This window comes from Scyliorhinus torazame, chromosome 3 (assembly GCF_047496885.1).
Source record: "Scyliorhinus torazame isolate Kashiwa2021f chromosome 3, sScyTor2.1, whole genome shotgun sequence".
NCBI classification, from domain to species: Eukaryota; Metazoa; Chordata; class Chondrichthyes; order Carcharhiniformes; family Scyliorhinidae; genus Scyliorhinus; species Scyliorhinus torazame.
Window position 1 is genome coordinate 45780503 of NC_092709.1, and position 24790 is coordinate 45805292.

General features: G+C 46.2%; 1 protein-coding gene and 1 long non-coding RNA gene across 4 annotated transcripts; one reads left to right on the forward strand and one right to left on the reverse strand.

Annotated features, from left to right (window-relative positions):
* Positions 1-1683: 1683 nt before the first annotated feature.
* Positions 1684-7813, reverse strand: LOC140408431 (uncharacterized). The gene is made up of 2 exons (XR_011940107.1): positions 7678-7813; positions 1684-1924 (listed from the first exon to the last, which is right to left on the reverse strand). It is a non-coding gene; the product is annotated as an uncharacterized lncRNA (long non-coding RNA).
* LOC140408430 (short coiled-coil protein) lies at positions 7717-24419 on the forward strand. 3 transcript variants are annotated; one of them, XM_072495607.1, is made up of 4 exons: positions 7717-7877; positions 15126-15197; positions 23159-23242; positions 23652-24419. In XM_072495607.1, exons 1-4 carry the CDS (start codon positions 7808-7810, stop codon positions 23792-23794), a joined length of 369 nt encoding a protein of 122 aa, XP_072351708.1. In that variant the 5' UTR covers positions 7717-7807; the 3' UTR covers positions 23795-24419. The 3 variants fall into 3 exon arrangements, with proteins under 3 accessions (XP_072351708.1, XP_072351709.1, XP_072351711.1); XM_072495608.1 differs by lacking the exon at positions 7717-7877 and adding an exon at positions 9965-9984; XM_072495610.1 differs by lacking the exon at positions 7717-7877 and adding an exon at positions 10179-10337.
* The last annotated feature ends 371 nt before the right edge of the window (positions 24420-24790 follow it).

Below are 24790 nucleotides of genomic sequence, written 5' to 3' on the forward strand. Positions count from 1 at the left end.
GTTGATGGTACAAGGACTGGGGAACATAGATGTAGTATCCTCAATAACGAGACGAGAGTGTGGAATGGTAAATGAAGGCTTTAATAAGCAAAGAACTAGCCAGCTACTGAGACGTGTGTTTACTGAGTGCCGCCGACAGGGCGTCACCTTATATACGGCTCCCTGGTGGGCGGAGCCGGAGGCGGGGTCTCCCAGGGTTCCAAACCCAGTCCTAAAGGGGTATCACCTACATGGTGTTAAGGGTACAGTAACCATTCATCACAATAGATTTAAGATTTTGTGCAAGAGATGCAGGGGGAATATGTGGAAGAGGGTTTGTACACAGTGAGTAGCAATGACCTGGAGCTCGCTGCAAACAAGGGTGGCTGAAGCAGAGATGTTGAATGATTTCAAAAGGCAATTCTTAGAAGTAAAATTGCAGGGCTACATCGACAGAATGGGGAAATGGGACTGACTGGGTTGCTCTACAGTGGCTCAGCAGGAACACGATGGGCTGAATGACATCCTTCTGCAATAATTGCATGATTCTAAATGGGGTGAACTAGAAAAATATTCTGAATGGGGAATGGCAGTGGAGCAGGCTGATTTTATGTTCCACTTAGTCATTCACCAGCTCAAAGAATTTAGAAGCAAATGAAAATAACCAGTGTGTTAGGTCCTGGGGAGAGGGTCAGACAATTGGAGAGGGCCCAATTCTGGCCAATAATGGAACTCTGGATTTCTGCTCCAAACCTACACCTTGGTTTGCATTCTCCTTCATACGATACAGACCACCATTCCATCTTCACTTGTTTCACACCCAAGGGGATTTAGGTCTCTGATATCTTCATAAAGTGAAGAAATTACATTTCCAAATTGGTAGGTGTGATCCTGTAACTATAATCGATGCAGGCACACCATTGTAAAGGAAGTGAGGTAGATGTGGTAGTCTTGCCATCCTCCACTTAACTTCCTCACATCACCCATAGCTGGTGAGAATCAAGCAACCCCAAAATGTGGAGGTGGAACATGTAGCAGGAGCCTTCCTGGATCGAGGGTCCGAGCAGGATTGAGGAGCAGGTTGAAGAGGAGGAGCCCGAGCTGGCAGTTGCTTTCTTCTTTCCAAGTGAACTTCAGGCATTCTTCTGAAAATCAGCAGCTAGATGACCTGAGGGTGCAGGCCTGTAAAACCAACAGCTTTGCTCTTTTTCCAGTTTCCATGTAAGGTGCAATGGAGGAGCGAACCTGTAGTAGAGATGGACTACAGGCCACGTTGGTGCTCTGGTAAAATTAGGGACAGTGTTTGCTAATAACACTCTTCACCTGGCATGTGGGGTCTGGGGCAAGTTTCCACACTCTAGCTTCCAAATAGTTCACACAATGTAATAGACACACGATTCAGCCACCTTCATTATTTGACCGACGAATCAAGAGGCATTATTATTTGATATGTGATCCATTCATTTTGGTTCAAAATAAATAGAACTGTTATGATTCAGGTACAGGGTACCAGAATAGACCTCCTCAGGAGCTCATCTTAAATAATTCATTCATTTCTATGTCAAAGACTCCAAGGAAAGAATGCAAAGTGTTGCACTGAATTTTAATAGCTCTTTGTTGAGTTAAAATACCCATGAACTACATTTGCCTTGATTATATTTGCATCTAAAATTGGTGTATGTGATTAAAATGATGTAGTTATGCTTTTACCTGGCCATTGATTTTTATTGGACAACAATGCTTGGAAAGCCATTACAAAATCTTGGTCAAAAGTTTCCACTTGAATTATGCAGACACCAGGGTGTAATTTGGGAAGATTTCATCACAAAGTTATTTTGAGAGAAGACGTCCTTCAAGGTTCCCCATTCACCTGAGCCGTGACAGGCATTTTCCATTCTAGGTGACTGCAGGCTTATATATTTGTCCGAATATGTTAGAGCACATTCTGAGGAGGGAAGGTACAGTTAGTGGTTGTGGTTCATGTAGGAGCCAATGAAATAGCGGAAGCAAAAGTGTTGGGGTCTTGTCATCAGAGTTTCAGGAGCTTTGGAGGAAGTTAAAAAGCAGGACCTCCAAAGAGTAATCAATGGATTGCATCCAATGTCCCATATCAGTAAATTTAGAAATAGCGAGATGATCCAAGTTAACATGTGGTTGGAGAAATGGCACAGCAAGAAGAGATTCAGAATCCTGAGGTATTGGGACCAGTTTGGGGGGAGCATGGACGGGTTTAAGGTTTGCATCTCAACAGATCTGGGACCAATCTCCTCGCGGGAAGGTTAACCCAGTATTGTGGGGAGAATTGAAATATGACAATGGCTGGGCACTTGGATGAAAGAGGGGATGCAAGGAAGCCCAGAGGACTGGGAGAGGCAAGTAGCAGAATAGTTCAGAACTAGAAAGGAATCAGACTGGAACAACTGCAAAGCACTTTAAGATGCGTTTGGAGTGGAGAGCGTGTAAATGCATAGAGCCTGGAAATTTTTAAAATTTGTTCATGGGATGTAGATACCACCGGCAAGGCCAGCATATGTTGCCCATCCCGAATTGCCCTCGGTGGTGGTGAACTTCCTTGTTGAACCACGACAGGCTATCTCGCGTAGACATTTTATTTATTTAGCCAGGTGAGTCAACTGAGAACCAATTCTCATTTACAACAACAACCTGGCCAAGAGGCTAACATCGCAGCAACAGAAGTCACACAATACAATTCGTTTAGACACTAAAAACAATCAAATACAAATTAGCAGTGAAAGAGAATTGACAGTTTAGCAAGCACAAGTATCAGTCAACAGAGCCTTAACCATTCACTGAAAGATGCCCACGGATTTGGCCACGATGACGGAGCCGCTCAGTGTGGAGATTGAGCGAGGGGAGCAGAGGCTGGAGGCTCAGGGCCTGGTGATCCAGAAGGTGGAGGAGTCGGTTGGGGAGCATGAGGCATGTCAGGCCTCGCTGGAGATGGAGCTGGCAATGGTGTTGGATGGCCAGAAGAGGCTCAGAGAGAAATTGGAGGATCTTGAGAACCGCTCCAGGTAGAATTCGAGATTTGTCGGGATGCCTGAGGGCATTGAGGGAGCAGAGACTGCTGAGTATGTGGCGAGAATGCTGGAGAGGTTGATGGGAAAGAGAGCCTTCAACCAGCCCCTCGAAGTGGATTGGACGCAGAGGATGCTGATGAGGAGGCCACAGGTGGGGAGCCGCGCGAGAGCGATGGTGGTGAGGCTGCATCAATGTTTAGATAAGGAAAAAACTCTGACGTGGTTTAGACAGACCAGGAAATGCACCTGGGAAGAGAGTGAGTTCCAGATTTACCAGGACCTGGGTGCAGAGCTGGCTAAGTGGAGAGCCAGGTACAACCAGATAAAGGCGGCGTCTTTAAGAAGGGGATGAAGTTCGGTGTTTTATACCCTGCCCGCTTGTGGGTGATACACCAAAAACAGGAGTGTTATTTTGACTCATCAGAGGAGGCGATAGACTTTATGAGGGACTGGGAGGAGTTTGAGGACATTGAACTTTGGAGAGGAGCTTTGTGTTCATTGTAAGGCAGATGGAGTGGGCATTTGAGTTGGGTTGTGACGGGCAAGCGATGATGGTGAGTGTGCCTTTTGTTTCTCTTTGTTGGTGGTGGGGAGGATTGGGAGGAGGGGTGGACTGGAGGTGTGAGGGGAAGTCAGAGGCCTTGGGGGGGGCCACCATGCTAGCTGCGCGGGCTAGTTAATGGGAGTGAAATGGGGAGTTGCCAAGAAGAAAGCATGGGGGGGGGGGTTGTTTTTTTGTTGGGTGGTAGTGGAGGTGGGTGGGTTGCTGACATGCGTGAACACATGCGACCATTTAACCTGCCCATTCAGCCTTCTCACATTCTACATGAACAGCCTGGTCAGGGGGCCCTTGCACCCTACCTACTCTCCCCCCCGTGGTGTGGTACATTTGGGATGAGAGAGATGGCGGCAGACACCCGAGGGTGTGCCTGGAGGGGAGCGTGACGTGGGCCGGGGTCTGGCTTAAAAATGGATATGGCTGATTGGCAGGGGAGGGGGAGAGGGGGGGGGTGGGGCGCTGCGGTGGGACCCCTGACCAGGCTGGTCACGCGGAATGTGAGAGGGCTGAATGGGCCGGTTAAACGGTCGCATGTGTTCACACATCTGAGGAGTTTGAAGGTAGACGTTGCGTTTTTACAGGAGATGCACCTGAATCTGGGGGATCAGACGAGGCTGAGGAAAGGATGGATGGGGCAGGTGTTCCACTGGGGGCTCGATATGAAGACGAGGGGGCTGGCAGTTTTGGATAATAAGAGGGTGGCTTTCGAGGTGGGGAGCATTGTGGCCGTTCCAGGGGATAGGTTTGTGATGGTCAGTGGGAAGCTGGAAGGGGGTCCTGGTAGTCCTGGTAAACGTTTATGCCCTGAATTGGGATGACGTAGACTTTATGATTTGATTTGATTTGATTTATTGTCACATCTACCGAAGTACAGTGAAAAATATTTTTCTGCAGCTAAGGGAACGTACACGGTTACATTTTGCCACACAGTCGTGTGTGTATAGGGAGTACAGTAGAGGATTGAGCACACATCCTTCTGGAGCCCCGGTGTTGAGGGCTATTGTGGAGGAGGTGCTGTTGCCTATCCTGACAGATTGCGGTCTGTTAGTGAGGCAGGTGTCAGGAAAGATCCTGGACCTGGACATGCATTGGCTGATTTGTGGGGGGGGGGGGGTGGGATTTCAATATGGTCCTGGACCTGAGTCTGGACTAGTCGAGTCCTAAGTCGTCGAGGATGTCGGCGGTGGCGAGAGAGTTCAGGGGGTTCATGGAGCGCATGGGGGGCATGGGCGGAACCAGTGAAGTTTGGGAGGCCGAGAGCGAAGGAGTTTTCATACTTCTCCCCCGTGCAATTTCCAGGTCAATTTTTTGGTGATGGACAAGGCGCTGCTGGCGGGGGTGGCTGACTTGGAGTATTCGGCGATTGTGGGGTGTCTGACCACGCGTCACATTGGGTGGATTCGCGGGTATTTCAGGGGAGGCGCAAAAGCCACAATGGGGGTTAGATGTGGGGCTAATTGGTAGCGTGAGGGATGAGAGGAGGAAGGTGGTGATGGACCCGGAGGGCATGAATGGGGCATTTGAGGCCTTCTATAGGGGGCTCTATGTGTCATAGTCCCCGACAAGGGAAGAGGGGATGCGACGGTTCCTGGATGGGTTGACGTTCCCCAAGGTGGAGGGGGGAGTGCTCAGGGTCCCAACTGGGCTGAGGGTGGTGATGGATAATAATTGTGTGACGGAGGCGGGGAAGGTGCTGGGCAGGCAGGTTCCCAGTAGAGTTTTATAAAACATTTGGCGCGGAGTTGGGGCCATTGCTGGTGAGGACATATATGGAGGTGAGGGAGAGGGGGAAACACCCCACCCCCCCACATTGTCGCAGGCTTCTATCTCCCTGATTTTAAAGAAAGATAAGGACCGGGAGCAGTGTGTGTCTTACCGCCCGATATCAGAACAATTGCTGAACAATGATGCTAAGCTGTTGGCAAAGGTGCTAGCATTGTGATTTGAGGGCTATTGCCGGTGATATGGGAGGATCAGACGGGATTTGTCAAGGGAAGGCAGTTGTCAGTGAATGTGCGGAGGCTACTTGTAATTATAATGCTCTCGGAGGGGCAGGAGGTAGAAGTATTGGTGGCCATGGATGCGGAGAAGGCTCTTGATCAGGTGGAGTGGATGCATTTGCTGGAGTTGCTGGGATGGTTCAGGCAGGGATTTGTGGACTGGGTCCAGCTGTTGTACAGGGAGCCGGTGGCGAGGGTTCAGACGAACCGGATGAGTTTGGGGTACATTTGGCTACATTGTGGGATGAGACAGGGGTGCCCACTCTCCCCATTGCTTTTTCCCTTGGCAGTAGAGATGTTGCCAATGGCGCTTAGGGCTTCGAGGGATTGGAAAGGAATTTAACGGGGCAGGTGCCGAGCTTAGGGTTCTGCTATATGCGGATGATTTGCTCTTATACATTTTGGACCCGGGCAGCCTTGGAGAGATTTTGGGGGAATTTGGATAGTTTACGGGGTATAAATTGAACATGGGAAAGAGTGAGATGTTCCCGATCAATGCCAGAGGGCATGAGGGGAAGTTAGGGGAGTTGCCATTCAGGGTGGAGAGGAACTGGGCCCAGTTACACAGATTGAACTTGGCTCGATTGGTGGAGGGGATGAAAGTGGATTTTAAGAGATGAGATGTGGTGCCACTATTGCTGGCTGGGCGCGTGAAAATGACAGCGCTGCTCAGGTTTCTGTTCGTGTTCCAGAACCACCCTATCTTTGTCCCCAAGTCCTTTTTTAGGAAGGTTAATGGGATAATTTCAGGGTTTGTGTGGGCGTGGAAGACCCTGCGGGTGAGGTGGGTGTTTTTGGATTGGGGGCAAGGGGGGGCTGGCATTGCTGAATTTGATAAATTACTATTGGGCGGCGAATATTGCGGTTGTGAGGAAATGGCCTGTGGAGGAGAGATCGGTCTGTGTGGGTGATGGCATTGTATAGGGGATCAAGTTTGAGGGCTCTATTGTTGGTACCTCTTTCGTTCTTGCCAGCCAGGTACTGCATGAGCCCAGTGGTGGTGTCGGCGTTAAGGGTGTGGGGTAACTGCAGGCAACAGTTTGGGATGGAAGGTATGTCGTTATGGACGCCAACATGCAACAACTATAGGTTTGTGCCGACGGGGCTGGACGTGAGGTTTTGGGGGTGGCGGCAGGTGGGGTTTGAGTATTTTAGGGACTTGCATATAGGGGGCAAATTCAAGGGACTGGAAGAGTTGGTGAAATGGTATGAGTTGCCCAAAGGGAATGGCTTTAGGTGCCTGCAGGGAGGGATTTCGCGTGGAGAGAGGTGCCGTCCTTCCCGGGCTACTGCTTCCGGCGCAGGATAAGCTGCTGTCGGAGGATGAATTAGGGGAGGGAAGGGTGTTGCATATATATAAGGAACAGATGGAAAGGGAGGACACTCCTGTGGAGGAGATTAAGCGCAAATGGGAGAAGGGGCTGGGAGGGGCGGTGCTGCTGAGAGATGGTGGAGGCTTTGCGAAGGGGGAAAGAGTCCTCATCATGTTTGAGGTTAAGCCTCATCCAGTTTAAAGCACTGCATAGGGCCCACATGGCGGTGGTGATGATGAGCAGGTTCTTTGTGGGGGTGGAAGGCAGGTGTGGGCGGTGTGTGTGTAGGGGGGGTGGGGGGGCTGCGAAGCAGGTCCACATGACCTGTCAGAATACCTGAGATTGGAGAAAATCAAGTTTGTTCTGCAGGAGTCGGTAGAAGGGTTCACCCTGAGGTGGAAATTGAATTGGGTGCCCATGAATATTGTTGTGGGTTAAAAGATCATCATGGATGAGCTGTTGCCTTATAATCGTTTCCATGCAAACTAACCTAGCATTTATGTTGGCATATGCCCCAGTTCTAATTTCCCAAATGATATATTTTGAAGAAAATAGTATAAAATGAATCCTTGTTTATCACGAACCATGAGTTGCAGTATATTTATCATCCAATTAAAGACAGTAGAATGAACACTGAGGGAGGATACCAAAGTACAGTTTTTTAAAAATTGCTTAGTTGTGTATTTTCTAAGTCATTAAATTTATTCCTTGTCCTTAAACAATTTCCGGAAGAGCTCAACTCCGTGCAGTCGGGGATCAGGTATCAAGTAAAGGTAGCAGCTCACATTTCAATTATTCCGTTCTGGCCGACCATTAAGTTGAAGGAAGACCGGCGCGTCTTGAACAAAAGTCATTTCTGTGGCTGCACATTGTTGGTTGGGGCATTGTTTGCTGCTCGCTTCAACTTGCAAGAGTATGGATCAAAGTGAGACTACGACAGAAGAGGACGACGCGTTCACCACCATTTCTCTGGCTGATGATTCGGGTAAAGTCGAGTTCATGAGTAACTCAAAGTACTGGGTGTGGGGGTGGTGAATACAGCCGGGTTATTGACGTTTCTTTCTGATGTTTCGAAGATGGATTTGAATTAATGATCACAAACCTGTGTGTGTGCCCCCTCCCAGATCATGATGTCTGCTTGTTTTAACCAGGTTAGGGCAGCCTGCACATTTGGCACAATAAATTTTATTTTTGAGATTCAGGGGGCACAGTATCAAAAACAAGTGATTGTGAAGGTATGGAGCATTTAAGAAAATAATAATTTTCTTGAGCCTGTTGGAGTGACAATTTTGATGCAGTTAAGTCGATCACACTGCCCGATGATGACCAGAGAGCTGTCACTCACTCACTCCCTCACCCATCCACTCCCTCAGTCACTCCCTTACCCACCCAATCCCTCCCTCACCCCCCCCCAGTAACTCCCTCATTCACTCACTCCCTCCCCCACCCACCCTCTCACCCACCCACTCCCTCCTTCACCCACCCACCCACTCACTCCCTCACCCACCCACCCACTCCCACACACTCTCCCTCACCCAGCCACCCACTCACTCTCTACCCACTCCCCCCCACTCACTCCCTCACCCACCCACTCTCTCCCTCCCCCAGCCACTCACTCACTTTCTCCCTCACCCACTCTCACCCATTCACACTCCCTCACCCACTCACACTCCCTCACCCACCCAACCACTCACTCCTTCACCCACCCCTTCACCCACTGTCACCCACCCACTGAATCCCTCACACTCACTTCCTCACCCACCCACCCACTCCCTCACCCACCCACTCCCTCACCCACCCACCCTCTCACCCACCCACTCCCTCCTTCACCCACCCACCCAATCACTCCGACACCCACCCACCCACTCCCTCCTTCACCCACCCACCCAATCACTCCGTCACCCACCCACCCACTCCCTCACCCACTCACTCTGTCACCCAAGCACTCACTCCCTCACCACTCGCTCCCTTCCCCACTCCTTCCCTCACCCACCAACTCACTACCTCGCCCACCCACTCACTCCCTCGCCCACTCAACCCCTCCATCACCCACTCACCCCACCCCCAACGCACTCACACACCCTCTCCCACACTCCCTCAGGCACTCCCTTTCCCACCCACTCGCTCCCTCACCCACTCACACTCTCTACCCACTCCCCCACCCACTCACACTCTCTACCCACTCCCCACCCACTCGCTCCCTCACCCAATCACACTCTCTACCCACTCCCCCACCCACTCACTCACTCTCTCCCTCACCCACTCACTCCCTCCCCACCACCCACTCCCTCACCCACCCACTCCCCCACTCTCCCTCACCCACTCACTCCCTCCCCCACCCACTCACTCCCTCCCCCACCACCACCCACCTACTCACTCACCCACTCACTCCCTCCCTCACCCAGCCACCCACTCACTCTCTACCCACTCCCCCACCCACTCACTCACTCCCTCACCCACTCACCTACTCCCCCACCCACTCACTCTCTCCCTCCCCCACTCCTCCAGCCGCTCACTCACTCTCTCCCTCACCCACTCCCCCACCCACTCACTCCCTCACCCAGCCACCCACTCACTCACTCCCCCACCCACTCACTCACTCCCTCCCCCACCACCCACTCCCTCGCCCACCTACTCACTCACTCCCTCACCTACCCACCCACTCCCTCACCCACTCACTCCCTCCCTCGCCCACCCTCTCCAGCTGTTCTGAGCTCCTGCCCGGGCAGCAGCGCTCATCATGTCAACCTCTTGACTTGGTCATCTGTGTTCACCTTTTTTTCCCATTTCCTCCAAATATTTCGTTCACTTGGCTGATGGCGGATTGTTTTTTGTGGGGGGGTGGGGGGGGAAGGAACACGACCGTCGGAAAAACGTAGTTTATACGGGTTGAAGAAGAGTGCATGGGGGGGGGGGGGCATTTGCCTATATGTATTTCTTTTTTGGTTTGCAGCTGTTACCGTTTTGAGTTGGGCTTTGGAAACAAATGTGGTTTTAATGGGGGGGGGGGGGGTGGTCAATGTGTTCACAATTCAGAAGAATCAAGAATTTATTTACAGCGTTCCTGCCGTATTTCGTGTTTTTTTTTTAAAGTAAGTGTCGTCCCAAGTGGAATCGGGTTAGCAAATGAGTGAAAAATGCGGAATGTGAATTATTTAAGCCATGCAGTTTTTTTTTTTGTCAACGTGGTAGAAGAAAGTTGTCCAAAGCGCTGGTTTTGTTTGTTCAGGGTGGCTGTTGTGTGCGAGCCGCGAAGGAGAACTTGCCGCCTGCCTGCAGTTGTCCCTCTCTCCCTCTGGTGGCCATTTTGTTGATGCCAGTCTGAGCCCGCTCGACGCTGTCTTCTCCCCGCCCCCCCCCTCTCTCTCTCTCTCTCTTTAAACCCTTCAGCCTCTAATTCGGACGGCGAGCCGGCAGTGAGAGCTGGTGCCCGGGTATCGGTCAGGTAAGTGTCGGCCTCGCCGGCGAGCGGCTGAGGCAGTGACAAGCTCTCCGCAGACACATCCGCTCTCTCTCTCTCTCTCCCTCCCCGCTCTTTAAAAAAATAACGCCGGCAGCGCTTGTGCGGGCGGGTTAGGCCTTTTAGTCAGCCGGCAGACCGGGAGGAAAACCCCGATTAAATGCAAACAATATTGCAAAGCCTCCAAAGAGAGAGAGCTGAAAGGGGACTGGGACTGAAAGGGGACTGGTTCAGGCCACTGTCTTGTCTGTTTTACACGTCCAGATTCCCAATGCACCAAACCTTTAAAAAGGAAATTTTGGCCCTGCCCTGTGCAGTCTGTCTTTTTAAACACAAAAAAAAAAACCATGTTAATTTTTGGGGGGCGTATTTTTAAAATGTTATTCATTTGTCAGTGTCAGTGTGCAGAGTGGACAGGCCAAGCCCTTAATTCATCTCCTCCCTTCAATCCAGTTCAGGGTCCCCACACTGTCCAAACTGACCAGAGAAGGCATCACACCAGACCTCAAAGGACTTGACCTTTGCCAAAAGGCTGAGGAGCAATAAGGAAGGGGGTGTGATGTTTTGTAACCTGGTAATTGGGTGGTCAGTCATCTCTGCCAGTGAGCAGCTGAGCCATCTCCACCAAGGCCCAATGCTGCTAACTGATCTCCATGGATGGTGGTTTTTAAATTGGTCTATTTTAGGTGGAATTCTGCCCAAGTCTGGTTGTGGGCGGGATAGTCGGTGTGATTCCTGCTGGGTGGCGGCGGGGTGGGTGAATACATGTGATCTTCCACTTTTGAGCTCATGCATCCACGAGGAGCTCGGTGAATATTGTGACTGGGTGGGAAGGAAGTCGCTCACCTACTGTTAACCTCATAGGGTCAAAGGTCCTGGTGCCATATTTAAATGACACCCAGACAAACCTTCGCTCAATGCAGGTCAGGAGTTTCGGATGACCTGTCTGCAGTCCTTGCAGCCGCAGCTTGTACTGGAGAAATTGGCAGATGTGGACAACCACAGCCCAGGACATATGAGGGTGCCCTCGGTGTTACCTTTTGCTCATCTTTAAATACGAGCACCAATGAACATGTGTGGTTGGGTTTGCGCTTGCCATTGCATTGGTCCGTGTTCTTGTAGAGGCCCCACTGCTTCTTGCTGCACAGGATTTTGCTCCTCTTGGCCTTGTGCCAACTGGTGATGGGCACTCCTCATCTGGATATGAGCCATTATCAGGGCAGGGGTGCCTGCAGCCTCTATCATCAACTCCTCAGTGGATGTGTGAATGAATTGAAATTATATCTTTAAAAAAATATATTTTTCTTGGTTTTTGCATTTGCTTATGACTACATTGCAAAAAGAAAGACAAAAGAATTTTTAAAAAATACAAGCAGAAATTTTTTTTAAAAAAAAACAATAATCAGAATCACAGAATAATACAATGCAGAAGAGGCCGTTCGGCCCATCAAATCTGCACCGACACATGAAAAACATCTGATCTGCCTACCTAATCCCATTTCCCAGAACTTGGCCCATAGCCTTGAATGTTATGATGTACCAAGTGCTCATCCAGGTACTTTTTAAAGGATGCAAGGCAACTCTCCTCTACCACCCTCCCAGGCGTAATCAGGTATGAATGCATATGAAACATGTATACAGCTACGAGGCCTGTTAACATTGGGGCCCCCAGTGATCAGTTGCCACACCCTTATTATTTGACTATATGCTGCTCCATGTATTAAAACATACCAGGGGCATGTTTGCAGCCACCCGTTGTTGCTGTAGCTGCACCCATGGGCTCTCCTTCCTTCGGAGCCCTTTGGTTCCTCTGCCCAGCTTCCCCTGTACTCTCGGTAGTGTCTTCCCTTCTCCTATTCTCTCCTCACCCACCCCTCTCTCTTCCTTTGTCTATTTTGGTCTCCCTTCTCTCTCTCTCTCCCTCCTCTCCCCCCCCCCCCCCTTATTGGTTCGTGGTCACGAACAGGTCCTTGAACAGGTTGGTAAATTGCTTCCATGTGTTGTGGAAGCCTTCCTCTGATGCTGAATTTTATCTTTTCCAATTTGTGGACTTCTGCTAAGTCAGACAGCATTGAAATGATATCTTAAGTGAGCATGCCCTTTACAGGTTTCCTGCTATAAACCCTAACCTGGCCTCATCTCGACATGCCATCCTCAACCCACTCCTTCCAGGTAAAGGTCTCCTGGTGGAGGATCAGAGATGGGTGTTCCTCCCATTCATGCATGAATGTGTATGGAGACATTGCTTTGACCAGGGTGATGAGAGCCATGTGCAAGAAGCCTCATGTGGACAGTTTTCTGTTTTCTCTCCATTTCCCCTCAACTCTATAGAGAGACCATTGCCATTGCAACATAAAAAGACTTAACTGTATGAGCTCTTGCCATGCGTGATCATTTACCCATGAGGATGGAGGTTTGGAGTTGCGAATTGGCTGCCCTCCCATGGAGGCATTCCACCTTCCTCCCTTCATTTCTGCCTCAGATTGCAGCTAATGGCAAAGGCAGAATGAACGGCAGCTCCACGGCTTGCTGGGATGTTATATCAGATCATGAGTTGGGAACAAACCTGTTGCAATGCGGGCTTTACCATTGAGAGGATATCACAACCTTTTGCATCTCGTTGCTTCATTAATTACTAGGGTATTCCTTCAGTCAGCTTCTTTTGCTGGCCCTCCACTCCACCCACCCAAAAAGATCCTTCTCCCACCTCCAGGGATCTCACTGACTAACTGCGTGGTCAAGGTTGGTTTGTCTCACCAACTTCTGCCTCCGTCATCATAGACCCACCCAATATCATCATTCCTCTTTCCTTTTTCTCCCCCCTTTACTCTGGATCCCATCACAATCCACCTCCACATGCCATTCCTCCCCATTACCGTCCCCTCCTGTTATCCGAGTCACATTTCATTTCCCCTCTAACCCACCTGATGAGACTTTCACCGACCAGACTTTCACCCTGGACCTGCCACCCTACTGCATCCCACTCCCCTGTCTGACTGTGACTGTTCTCTCCCATCACCTGTACTGCGAGTTCTCCCCCCAGGATCCCACTGTCAACACCAACAACCCTTCCCTCCCTGACCAGCCTTCGCTCCACCCTTCCATCCGATCCTTCCAGGGAGGAGAAATCGGTCACTGCTTGAAAGTGCCAGCGGCCAAGGAGGACAGGATCAGGCTCCACTGAGCCCTCACCATTTGTTACCTTTAAGGTCACACAGTGTCTAATAAAAAAAAAAAAATCGTTATTGTCACAAGTAGGTATTCCATTTTAAACACCTGAAATGTGTTTCTGTCAACTTGCTGATATGACCTGTTTTATCTTGGGTTCAGCATTCTTCCCCACTTGCAGGCTCTGGGGAAAAAAATAGTGCCACTGAATGTTACATTAGTTCCAGTGCACACTTGTGTGCAGTGGTTTCCCAAATATCTGATTTGTTGCCATTGCAGGAGAGACATTAAATTACTTTTTTTTAAAAAAATGGTTTCTCCAACCAGTTTTAGTGGAGCAGATGAGGCTGGTGTAGTGTTGGGTGAGACAAATATGGGGGGGGGGGGGGGGGGGGGGAGGTGAAAGCTGAAGGTTAGTTTCCTAGCAGCAGAATCTGGGAATGGAAGTTGTTCACTGACTAGGACAATGTCTGATATGGATTCAAGATTCCGCAAAATTAGCATTGAAGTTTGATGTCTATGCTAATGGTTATTGCCACTTTGGGATTAAGCTGCAGTTGAATTTGTAAATGCTTACTCCGTAGATAACATGATGACGTTAACATTCTTTTTTACTCAAAATCTCAGCGACATAGTTGACAGAACCTGCTTCCAGAAGAACGAATGTAACATTTGTAGATCAAAATACCTTCTCTACTTTTCTAGGTGTTTGTTTTTAATTCCAGTACTTGTGGGGAAGAATCATAACTTTAATCAGTTGACCAATCTACCCTGACCTGTGTTAGAACCTGGAATAGGTACTTTCTGGCTGATCTGCAGGCACCAGCAAAACAACTCTCTTTTCTATGTAAGACCTGATGTGGTTACCTCTAGCTCGGCAGCTAGTGACTGAATGAATTAAAATTTAGGATTTCCCCCTCCTATCCTCTCACTTCACTGCTAGTTAATTCAGTGTTTCCTCTTTTATCTGAAGAGTTATTAAATATTTTATTCTTCAGAGTTTGTTGCCACTTTGCTTATGGAGCCAAGGAGCAATATTGATTAACACTTGTGTGATTTCAGCTCCTGTTTGGCTTTCAAAAGTCAATTTCTAAGAGGCAAAACCCACTGTTTCATTTTACAGAAAGCTAACATTCCCCTTTTCCCCAGAGATTTTGGCTGAGGTTGGAGAATGCTGAGAGGTAGAAGATGTTTGGTAACTTCCCACCTGGCATTTGACAGTGGGTGTTGACACACTTTTTGAAGTGAAGAGGGCACTACAGCTGAAATAATCCTGTTGTTACCTGATACCTCTAAAACACCTTCCAGCAGGAGCTGTTGGATATTGATCGGGAGTGGGGAACTGTTGTTAATTCTTTCCTCTCCCTAAATATGGGTGCTGAATTCAACTGCTGTTCCAACTGATATTTGGTAACAGCACTCCCATCACTGCCTTTTGTGCTTAAGTCTCTTAATTTAGCAGAGACTAGGGATTACACCTGGGATTTGTATCCTTTGTAAGGTCTATATGGTGCAATATTTGCCAATTGAGCATTTAGAGAAGCTGGTGTAAAACCATCTATTACCAGTATTGTTATGTATCTTAAAAATATTTTTTTTCATTAGTGGATTCGGGATCGACCATCTCTCATTCAAAACTCGATTGTGAACAGTTCATGATGAATGCAGAAATGGAAGGTATGATATAAAGTATAAATTGGCTGTTATTGCTTTCAAGTGCAATCCCACCTTCTCCTCCCTTTCCTGTAATATACTTCCCCCAAAATATGTGCATTTACTAGGCACTCCATTCACCCAAGCATCTCTCCTTAAAGGGACAAAGGGTGGAATTATGGAAATTCATATATAAGCAGCTGATATCCTCTGCCATTCAATGATCCCAAAATTACCTTTCGGGGACCAAGTCTTTGATCTGAGCCCAGGTGGACTCTGATACGTGGGGTTGTTGGTGGGAAGGAGAGATTGAATGTGAAGTCCGAATTAGCAAAACAGTAAGTGGAAAAGCTCAGATAGAGAGAGAGCGATGGATAACGTTCAGCTCCCAAAGCTCAAACCAGTGATGTCCAGCAGAAGCCAGTCTCTATAAGGATTGTCTACCTTTATTCGGAAAAAATAAATTGGGTGTGTTCCCTAGCCTTGTTTGGGCGGAGGGGGGAGGGCAATAGTTCTCAACAATTAACTGAATTTTTAATAATTAAAAAAAATCTTTATTGTCACAAGTAGCCGCATTAACACATTGTCACATTAACACTGCAATGAAGTTACGGTGAAAAGCCCCTAGTCGCCACATTCCGGTGCCTGTTCGGGTACACAGAGGCAGAATTCAGAATGTCCAATTCACCTAACAGCATGTCTTTCGGGACTTGTGGGAGGAAACTGGAGCACCCGGAGCAAACGCACGCAGACACAGGGAGAATGTGCAGACTCCACACAGACAGTGACCCAAGTTGGGAGTCGAACCTGGGACCCTGGCGCCGTGACGCAATAGTGCTACCCACTGTGCCACTGCATCATAAATGTCTTTGTGGATTGACATACTCTTCAAAGACTGTTATATTGACTACAATAATAAGGAGTTTGCACTTGACAAGATCTGATAAACCAATGAAATTAATAACCTGGTTAATGCTTTTTAAAAAGTTTTTAAAAATAAATTTAGAAAACCCAATTATTTTTTCCAATTGAGGGCAATTTAGCATGGCCAATCCACCTAATCTACGCATCTTTGGGTTGGGAGGGTGAAACCCACGCAGACACGGGGAATATTTTAAAAAAAAGTTGATTGAGGGTTATGTTGACTACCATAATAAGGAGTTTGGACTTATAAGACGTAAGAACAAAATCTACTCCGCAGTTCGATCATGGCTGATATTTTCCTCATCCCCATTCTCCTGCTGTCTTCCCATAACCCCTGATCCCCTTATTAAACAAGAACCTATATACCTCTGTCTTAAAGACACTCAGTGATTTGGCCTCCGCAGATTTCTGTAGCAAAGAGTTCCACAGATTCACAACCCTCTGGATTCACAGTTCCAGGGATCCAGGTTTGATTCCCGGCTTGGATCACTGGCTGTGCAGAGTCTGCACGTTCTCCCCATGTCTGCGTTGGTTAACTCCGGTTGCTCTGGTTTCCTCCCACAGTCCAAAGATGTGCAGGTTAGGTGGATTGGCCATGCTAAATTGTCCTTCGTGGCCAAAAAGGTTAGGTGGGGTTACTGGGTAATGGGGATAGGGTGAAGGTATGGGCTTATGTGGGGTGCTCTTTCCGGGTGCTGGTGCAGACCCGATGGGCCAAATGGCCTCCTTCTGCCCGGTAAATTCTGTGATTCTATGAAGAAATTCCGCCTCATCTCAGTTTTAAAGGATCATCCCTTCAGTCTGAGGCTGTGTCCTTGAGTTCTAGTTTTTCCTACTAGTGGAAACATCATCTCCATATCCATTCTACCTGAGCCTCTCCGTATCCTGTAAGTTACACTAAGATCCTCCCTCATCCTTCTAAATTCCAATGAGTACAGACCCAGAGTCCTCAACTGCTCCTCATATGACAAGCTCTTCATTCCAGGGATCATTTTTGTGAACCTCCTCTGGACCCTTTCCAAGGTCAGCCTTCCTTCGATACGGGGCCCAAAACAATACTCCAAATGGGGTCTGACCAGGGCCTTTTACAGCCTCAGAAGTATATACCTGCTCTTGTATTCTAGCCCTCTCGACATGAATGCTAACATTGCATTTGCCTTCCTAACTGCCGACTGAACCTGCACGTTAACCTTAACAGAATCTTGAACTAGGACACCCAAGTCCCTTTTTATGCTCCTGGTTTTCTAAGCCTTTTCACATTTAGAAAATATGCCTCCATTCTTCTTACCAAAGTGCCTAACCCCTCACTTGGTAAGATCTGATAAACAGCAATGAAATGAATAACCGAGTTAATAAGGCCTCTTGCATCTGCTCTGCTCTTCAGACAGATCAGGGTAAGACCAATTTTACTTCCCTGCCCTGTCCTTACCTGTTGATTATTTGGTGCTCCAAAATCTGTTAATCTCCAGATTGAATATATTCAATAACTCCGCATCCGCAGCCCGATGGGGTAGAGAATTACAAAGATTCACAAGCCTCTGAAGATATTTATCCTGGTCTCAGTCCTAAATGGCTGATCCCTGTGTCCAAGACCATGCCTCCAGTTCTAGACACTCCCGCCACAGAGAAACAGCCTCTCAACATTGACTCTGTCAAACCCGCTTAAGAATTTTATGTTTCATTCTTCTAAACTGCAGAGAAAACAGGCCCATCCTCCTCAATCTTTTCTCATTGGATAACCCTCTCATCCCATAACTCAGTCTATTGAGCTTTTGTTGTATCCTTTCTTCAGACAAGTGCATCCTTCTAACGATAAGGAGACAAAAACAGTACTCCAGGTGAGGTCTCAGAAAGCCCCATATAATTGTAGCAAGATTTCCTGGCTCTTGTACATCAATCCTCTTGCCAAAATAGCTAACATTCCATTTGCTGTCTTAAATGTTTGCAGTAGCTGCATGTTAACTGTCCATGTTACTTGCAAACTAGTTGTAGCACAAAGCCACATGGCCCCTCTAACTTGCTCTGCCATTCAATAAGATCATGGCTGGTCTGATTGTAGCCTCCACCTCACTTTCCCGCCTACTCCTGATAACCTTTCACTCCCATGCTAATCACAAACCTATTGAGCTTTGCCTTAAAAATAATCATCTTCCACTGCCTTTTTGAGGAAGACAGTTCTAGAGAAAACTGAAAAGATTCTCCTCACCTGTCTTAAATGAGCGACTGCTAGATCTAGATTCTTCGACAAGAGGCAACATCCTCTCCCCGGCAATGACCTTAAAGATTTTGATCAAGTCACCTTTTGCCCTTCTAAACTGTAGTGGATGCAAACCTTTTTTAAAATAAATCTAGAGTACCCAATTCATTTTTTCCAATTAAGGGGCAATTTAGCATTGCCAATCCACCTACCCTGCACATCTTTGAGTTGTGGGGTCGAAACCCACGCAAACACGGGGAGAATGTGCAAATTCCACATGGACAGTGACCCAGAGCCGGGATTGAACCTGGGACCTCAGCGCTGTGAGGCAGCAGTGCGAACCACTGTGCCTCCGTGCTGCACATGTGGATGCAAACCTAACCTCTCCAACCTTTTGTCATTAAGACAATCCACCTATTCCTGGCATTAGTCTAGTAAATCTTCTTTGACCTGCTTCTAACACATTTACATCTTTCATTAAATAAGGAGACCGATACACTAGATGTGGTTCAAACAATGCTCTGTACAACTGAAGCATAACCTCCCTACTTTTATAATCAATTCCCCTCATAATATTCAATAATAATAACAATAATATTCTATTAGTTTCCTAATTATTTGCTGTACCTGTGTACTGGTCTTTTGTGATTCATGCACTAGGACACCCATATCCTTCTGCATCTCAAGAGTTTTGCATCCTCTCACCAGTTAGATCATTTATTTTTATTTTTCCTGCCTAAATAGATAGTGTCACATTTTCTCGCATTACACTCCATTTGTCATACTTTTGCCCATTCGCTTAACCTTTCTATGTACCTTTGTAGCCTCCTTATAGAATATAGAATCACTACAGTTCAGAAGGTCATTCGGCCCATTGAGCTGCGCAGATCCGTCGAAAGAACACCCCACCTAGGCCCACTCTCCCGTAGCCTCACCTAACCGTTGGACACTAAGGGGCAATCCAGCATGGCCAGTCCATCTTAAGTTGCATATCTTTGGACTGTTGATGGAAACCGGAGCACTCGATGAAACCCATGCAGACACGGGGAGAATGTGCAAACTCCACATGGACACACAGCCGATATCAGTGCTGTGATGCAGCAGTGTTAACCACGGTGCCACCGTGCGGCCTATATGTCTTCACAATTTACTTTCCTACCTATCTTTGTGTATTCTGCAAATTTAGCAACCGTACCTTCAGTCCCTTCGTCCAAGTCATTTATAAAAATTGTAAAATATTTAGGTCCCAGCACTGATCTCTATGGCACACCCCCCGTCACAACCTGCCAACCAGAAAAAGACCCATTTTGCTAACTCACTGTATCTTCTCTCCCTTTAACTGAATATAAAATTCAATCATATTATGATTGCTGTTTCCTTCATTATGAGATTCTCAATTAATCCTACTCATTGCACAATACCGGATCTAGCATAGCCTGCCTTCTGGTTGGCTCCAGAACGTGCTGGTCTATAGAACTATCCCAAAAACATTCTATGAATTCCTCATTTACACTACCCTTACCCACCTAACTTCCAGTCTTTATGTAGATTAAAATCCTGCATGATTATCAAGATACCTTTCTGTCAAGGTCCGATTATCTCTTCTTTTATAATCTAAATAATTTAGTTAAAATTAGGGGGCCTGTACATCACTCCCACAAGTGACTTGCCTTTATCATTTCTCATCTCAACCTAAACTACTTCTACATTGTCGTTTCCTGAACTTGGATCATCTCTATCTAATTTGCTAATACCATCATTAATTAACAGAGCCACTTTTTCCTAACTTGCTATCCTTCCTAAAAGTCACATACCGTTAATATTCGGGTCCCAACCTATGTTATCCCGAAGCCAAATCTCTGTCACGTCTATCAGATAGTATTTGTGCTATCAGTTCATCCATTTTATTTCTAATGCTACATGCACTTAGATACAGAGCTTTTAGTTTTGCACTTCAATTATTTTTGTAACATCTAGCCTTTAATGATTTACTCTTAGATTTGTACTTGGATCAGGCTGTACGCATGTGGATCCATCTCAGGGTGTTGCCTCACAAAGTCCTTACAGGGCTTTGAGCTCGCCTACAACATTTCAATTATCCATGCTGAAAGTGCTCTTGGACAATGTCCGTTATAATGAATAGAAGGGAGGACCAGCTGAGCCTGCCTGTTCAACCATGTGTATCCCATCTACTCAGCTTGGTTCTATAATTCGCAATACAGTAAGCCCCTATTTGATGTTGCCCCAGTTATTCTGCTTTAAAGTTGTGGATGTAATCGGGCCAGTATGCACATTTAGTATCGGGATTTTCATTTTAGTGTTTTTTTTTGCTTTGGGTCTATAAAGTGCATGACCCGATTGGTGCCATTTTGGAGTGGCCCCTCCAGTTCTCCAACCACCGCCTTGCTCCCAGAGTGTCCAGCTCACTGTCCATCCAGTTTCCTGACCATCCTACTTGCTGCTTTACTCCCTAACCTTCCTGCCTGTCACTCATGCAACTCACCTTTTTAGCCCCGGAATCATCCTCGTGAATTTGTGCTCCCCCCCCCACCCCTCCCACGTTCCCCCCCTTGTCTCTCTCCTAGTAACATATACTCTTCCTGAGATGCATTTCACAATATGCTAAATGGGGTCTAACCAGGGCTTTATAAGTCTATAGCATAACCTTTGGGCCAGCATTCCATTAGCTTTTTTGATTTTTTTTTTCCATACCTATCCACCAGCTTATCACTGGTTTTCTGGCAGGACTAATTGGGTACGAATGAGGGCAAATGTACCAACTCCAATGGAAGCAATTCTGCAGTATAAATGGAGTACAAGGCTTTTTATCTACTTGGGATATGGGCACCGCTGGCTAGGCCAGCATTTATTGGCCATCCTTAATTACCCTTAAACTGAGTGGCTTGCTAGTCCATTTTCAGAGGGTATTTAAGAGTCAACCACATTGCTGTGATCTGGAGTCACATGTAGGCCAGACCAGGTAAGAATGACAGATTTCCTCCTCTAAAGGGCAGTCATGAACCAGATGGGTTTTTACAACAATTGACAATAGTTTAATAATCATCAAAGTGAGAGTAGAAAGATCCAATATAGGTATTGTTTGGTGTCTTGTATTATTTTAAATAATGATGTGGAGGTGCCGGCGTTGGACTGGGGTGAGCACAGTAAGAAGTCTTACAACACCAGGTTAAAGTCCAACAGGTTTGTTTCAAACACTAGCTTTCGGAGCACTGCTCCTTCCTCACATCTTTCTGTTTCTGGAACATACCTCTTCAATCACTTGAGGAAAGAGCAATGCTCCGAAAGCTAGTGTTTGAAACAAACCTGTTGGACTTTAACCTGGTGTTGTAAGACTTCTTACTATTTAAAAAAATGTAGACAGAACACTACCAAATTGAAGATATGTCCAATAATGTTTTACATTATATTAATTATCCCAATTCAACAACTTGGAGGTATTGATGTCAATAGGATACCTGAATTCTTAATCTGAAACATGATTGTAGAGGAACCATGGAAGAGGTTTCTTGAAGACGTTTAAATGAATAGTACCCAGTCTTGTGCTATATCTGGCCGAACAGGCCAACAGCCAATCTGTTGTGAGGCCTCTGTTGTTACTGTTTCTAGAACTGACTGGTAAGATGCATGTGGGAGCAGCCCAGAGTAATTTGCTCTCCTTTACCTTTCTGTGGGAAAGTTGTAATTTCTCCTGCTGCACCACAAATGGCATCATTGAGAATGGAAGTGTATGATTAAAAATTTTTTTTTTAGAATACCCAATCATTTTTTTTCCAATTAAGGGGCAATTTAGCGTGGCCAATCCACCTAACCTGAACATCTTTGGGTTGTGGGGGTGAAACCCACGCAGACACGAGGAGAATGTGCAAACTCCACACAGACAGTGACCCAGGGCCGGGATTCGAACCCGGGTCCTCAGCGCCGCAGTCCCAGTGCTAACTACTGTGCCACTTGCCGCCCCGGAAGTGTATGATTGAGATGAATATATGTGATGGTCCCTAATTTTGAATGTTTCACTGGCAGCTTTCTAAGTTCCTTCATCAGAAAGTTGAAATTTTAGATATGATGTAGATGTGCTTGGGCTCTGCCTACGGTGTAAAATAAACAAAGTCAAAGATTGTGGTACAAGGTGATGACACTTGGGTTGGATTTGAGTGATTGCTGTAAAATACTTGAACAATCATTGAGCCATAGAGTGTTGCAGCTTTCGACATACACACAAATCTTACATTGTTCTTTTAATATGAAGATATAAATTTGGTGAAGGTCTTTGTGTCGGTGCCGTGATTGCTTTGTGATCTTTTAATGGGGTTAATTGATTCTTAGTGATCTCAGATATTCATTTTGACTTAAATAAATGTGGTGATAAAGTATTGTAACTTGAGGTTCCAATTTTCTATGAAGGTCAGTGCTTCAATCTTCCTATTAATAGGACAAACTGATGTTGGAGCTATTCTCACGGTGAATTTGGGATTGCAGTCGTGTGTTTGGGTGGTATGTACAGAGCATTCTGAACAGAATGCGGGTCCTTTTAATCGTGAGGGAAATTTGGAATGTGTCACACAGTTTAGTACAAGGGGTGGGTACAGCATGGATTCACCAGAATGATACTGGGCTAAAAATGATTAAATTATGAAACTTTAGATTTAATTTTGCAAGCATCCTAACTGGCTGTGGAAAGCTCCTCATAATAAAGACGAGAGGAAAATAATGAAGAAGGCACAATTTATTTTCAAGCTGGCTTTTAATTTGTTGGAGTGTGAGGTTTTTTAAGCTACTTCGTGTTCTAAATCATGTTTGGTTGTTTTATAGAAGTTATGTAATCTTTCCATCAATTCTATTCTAGTAATCGACCCAGAGAACCAGGTAGAATTAGAAGAGAAGACACGACTGATTAATCAAGTGTTGGAGCTTCAACACACTTTAGAAGGTAAATTAATTTGTTGTAAGTACTGAAGTGTATGCTTTTTATCTATAAATCTATCAATATGCTTAAACTGGGTGGTAGGGTTCTGCTCCCTCACCTTGTGGAAGCCCTGCCCTTTAAATCCTGCCCTATCTGAAGGAAGCAACTCGGGAAGTTGCTTTCTTTTAGAAAAATAACCTTTTTGTGTAGCTTTTATTCCTACTCTTGCTCCCCCTTCCCTTCCTAGCTAAACTGCAAAAACACTGGCTTCACTTATAACCAATAAAGTTTACCTGTGGAGAATTGGCAAAGTTACTTCTGTGGCAACTTAAAAAATAATCAGTTGGTATGATCGGATTGAGATTCCATAATTTACTGTATTTTATATTCTTGCAATCAAGTAAGCCTCAATGTGTTTCTTTTGCTCACTCAGAGCTGTCTGCACGTGTGGATGCTGTTAAAGAAGAGAATCTAAAACTAAAGTCTGAAAATCAAGTTCTTGGACAGTACATAGAAAATCTCATGTCGGCCTCTAGTGTGTTCCAGACAACAGACACAAAAAGCAAACGAAAATAAGGGCCAATTTGATTTGGTCATCAGATTTGGGCTGTGTGTACAGGTTCTCTTTCTAGAATGTCAAAAGATCTGCTTTGTTTCTTAAGATGTCCGCCTAATTAAACTTGACTGGCCTGGAATAATGGATTTTTAAAATGCTTTTTTTTTTCCTTTTTACCTCCGTGGCCTGAATTCATCTAAGGACGCATTTTTTAGGAAATTTTGAGCATGGCTTATTGCCCCTTGTTAACAGGTTTACACTTGCCAATATGTTGTAGCATAATCCTTCAAACCCAGTAACATCAAAACGGTTCCATGATTATTACAGCGCACTGGGTTTTTGTTTGGAGAGTGTAATCTAAAAGGGACGCTGCAGCTTTAATACTGATTCTGGGGCTTCAGTGTAATTTACATGTTGCTGTTGCCTCTAGTTTAACTTGACCTAGGTACAAAGCAGAATTTAGAATAAGAAAAAAAGTAGTGCAATATAATGTCAACACTAGAAAAGTGAATTGTCTTAACTTTGTATATGCTGATAAGTAAATGCCACCCTGTGGCCTTTGTGTAAAGTGACATGCTAATAATCCTACATTTTTGCTATATGTATTTGCCATAATAAAACAACAGTTTTTTTTAAAAACTACAATGTAATTATGACTAATTGAGTTCAAACTAATGTGACTTTGCTTCCAAGAGGTGGTGTTTAACCATTTGCTAGTTCCCTCTTTCTCCAACCTTCCCCACCACCTAAGGGAAATATCGAACAATGAAATGCTTCAAGTGTTTCTGGCTGAATTTGAAGTGACATTATCAAGTTCAAGAAATGCGACAACCCCCTTCAAAACCTCTCCTTGCTCCCACACTGCCATTAAAGTCTTTCCCATACCCTCCTTTATCGGGGCCAGTGTATCATCCACTAACTCCTTGAACAAGGCCTCATTTCCTTCCGCTGCCTATGCAGTGTTAATGTAAGCCTACATGTGACAAAAGATTATTAAAATATCCGCCACCATGGGA

Excerpts from the sequence above, each read along its gene's own strand:
- LOC140408430 (XM_072495607.1), top strand. The coding sequence starts at position 7,808 with ATGGATCAAAGTGAGACTACGACAGAAGAGGACGACGCGTTCACCACC. Across the intron at positions 7,878-15,125 it reads TTCTCTGGCTGATGATTCGG|TGGATTCGGGATCGACCATC; the intron begins GTAAAGTCGAGT and ends TTTTTTCATTAG. Across the intron at positions 15,198-23,158 it reads GATGAATGCAGAAATGGAAG|TAATCGACCCAGAGAACCAG; the intron begins GTATGATATAAA and ends ATTCTATTCTAG.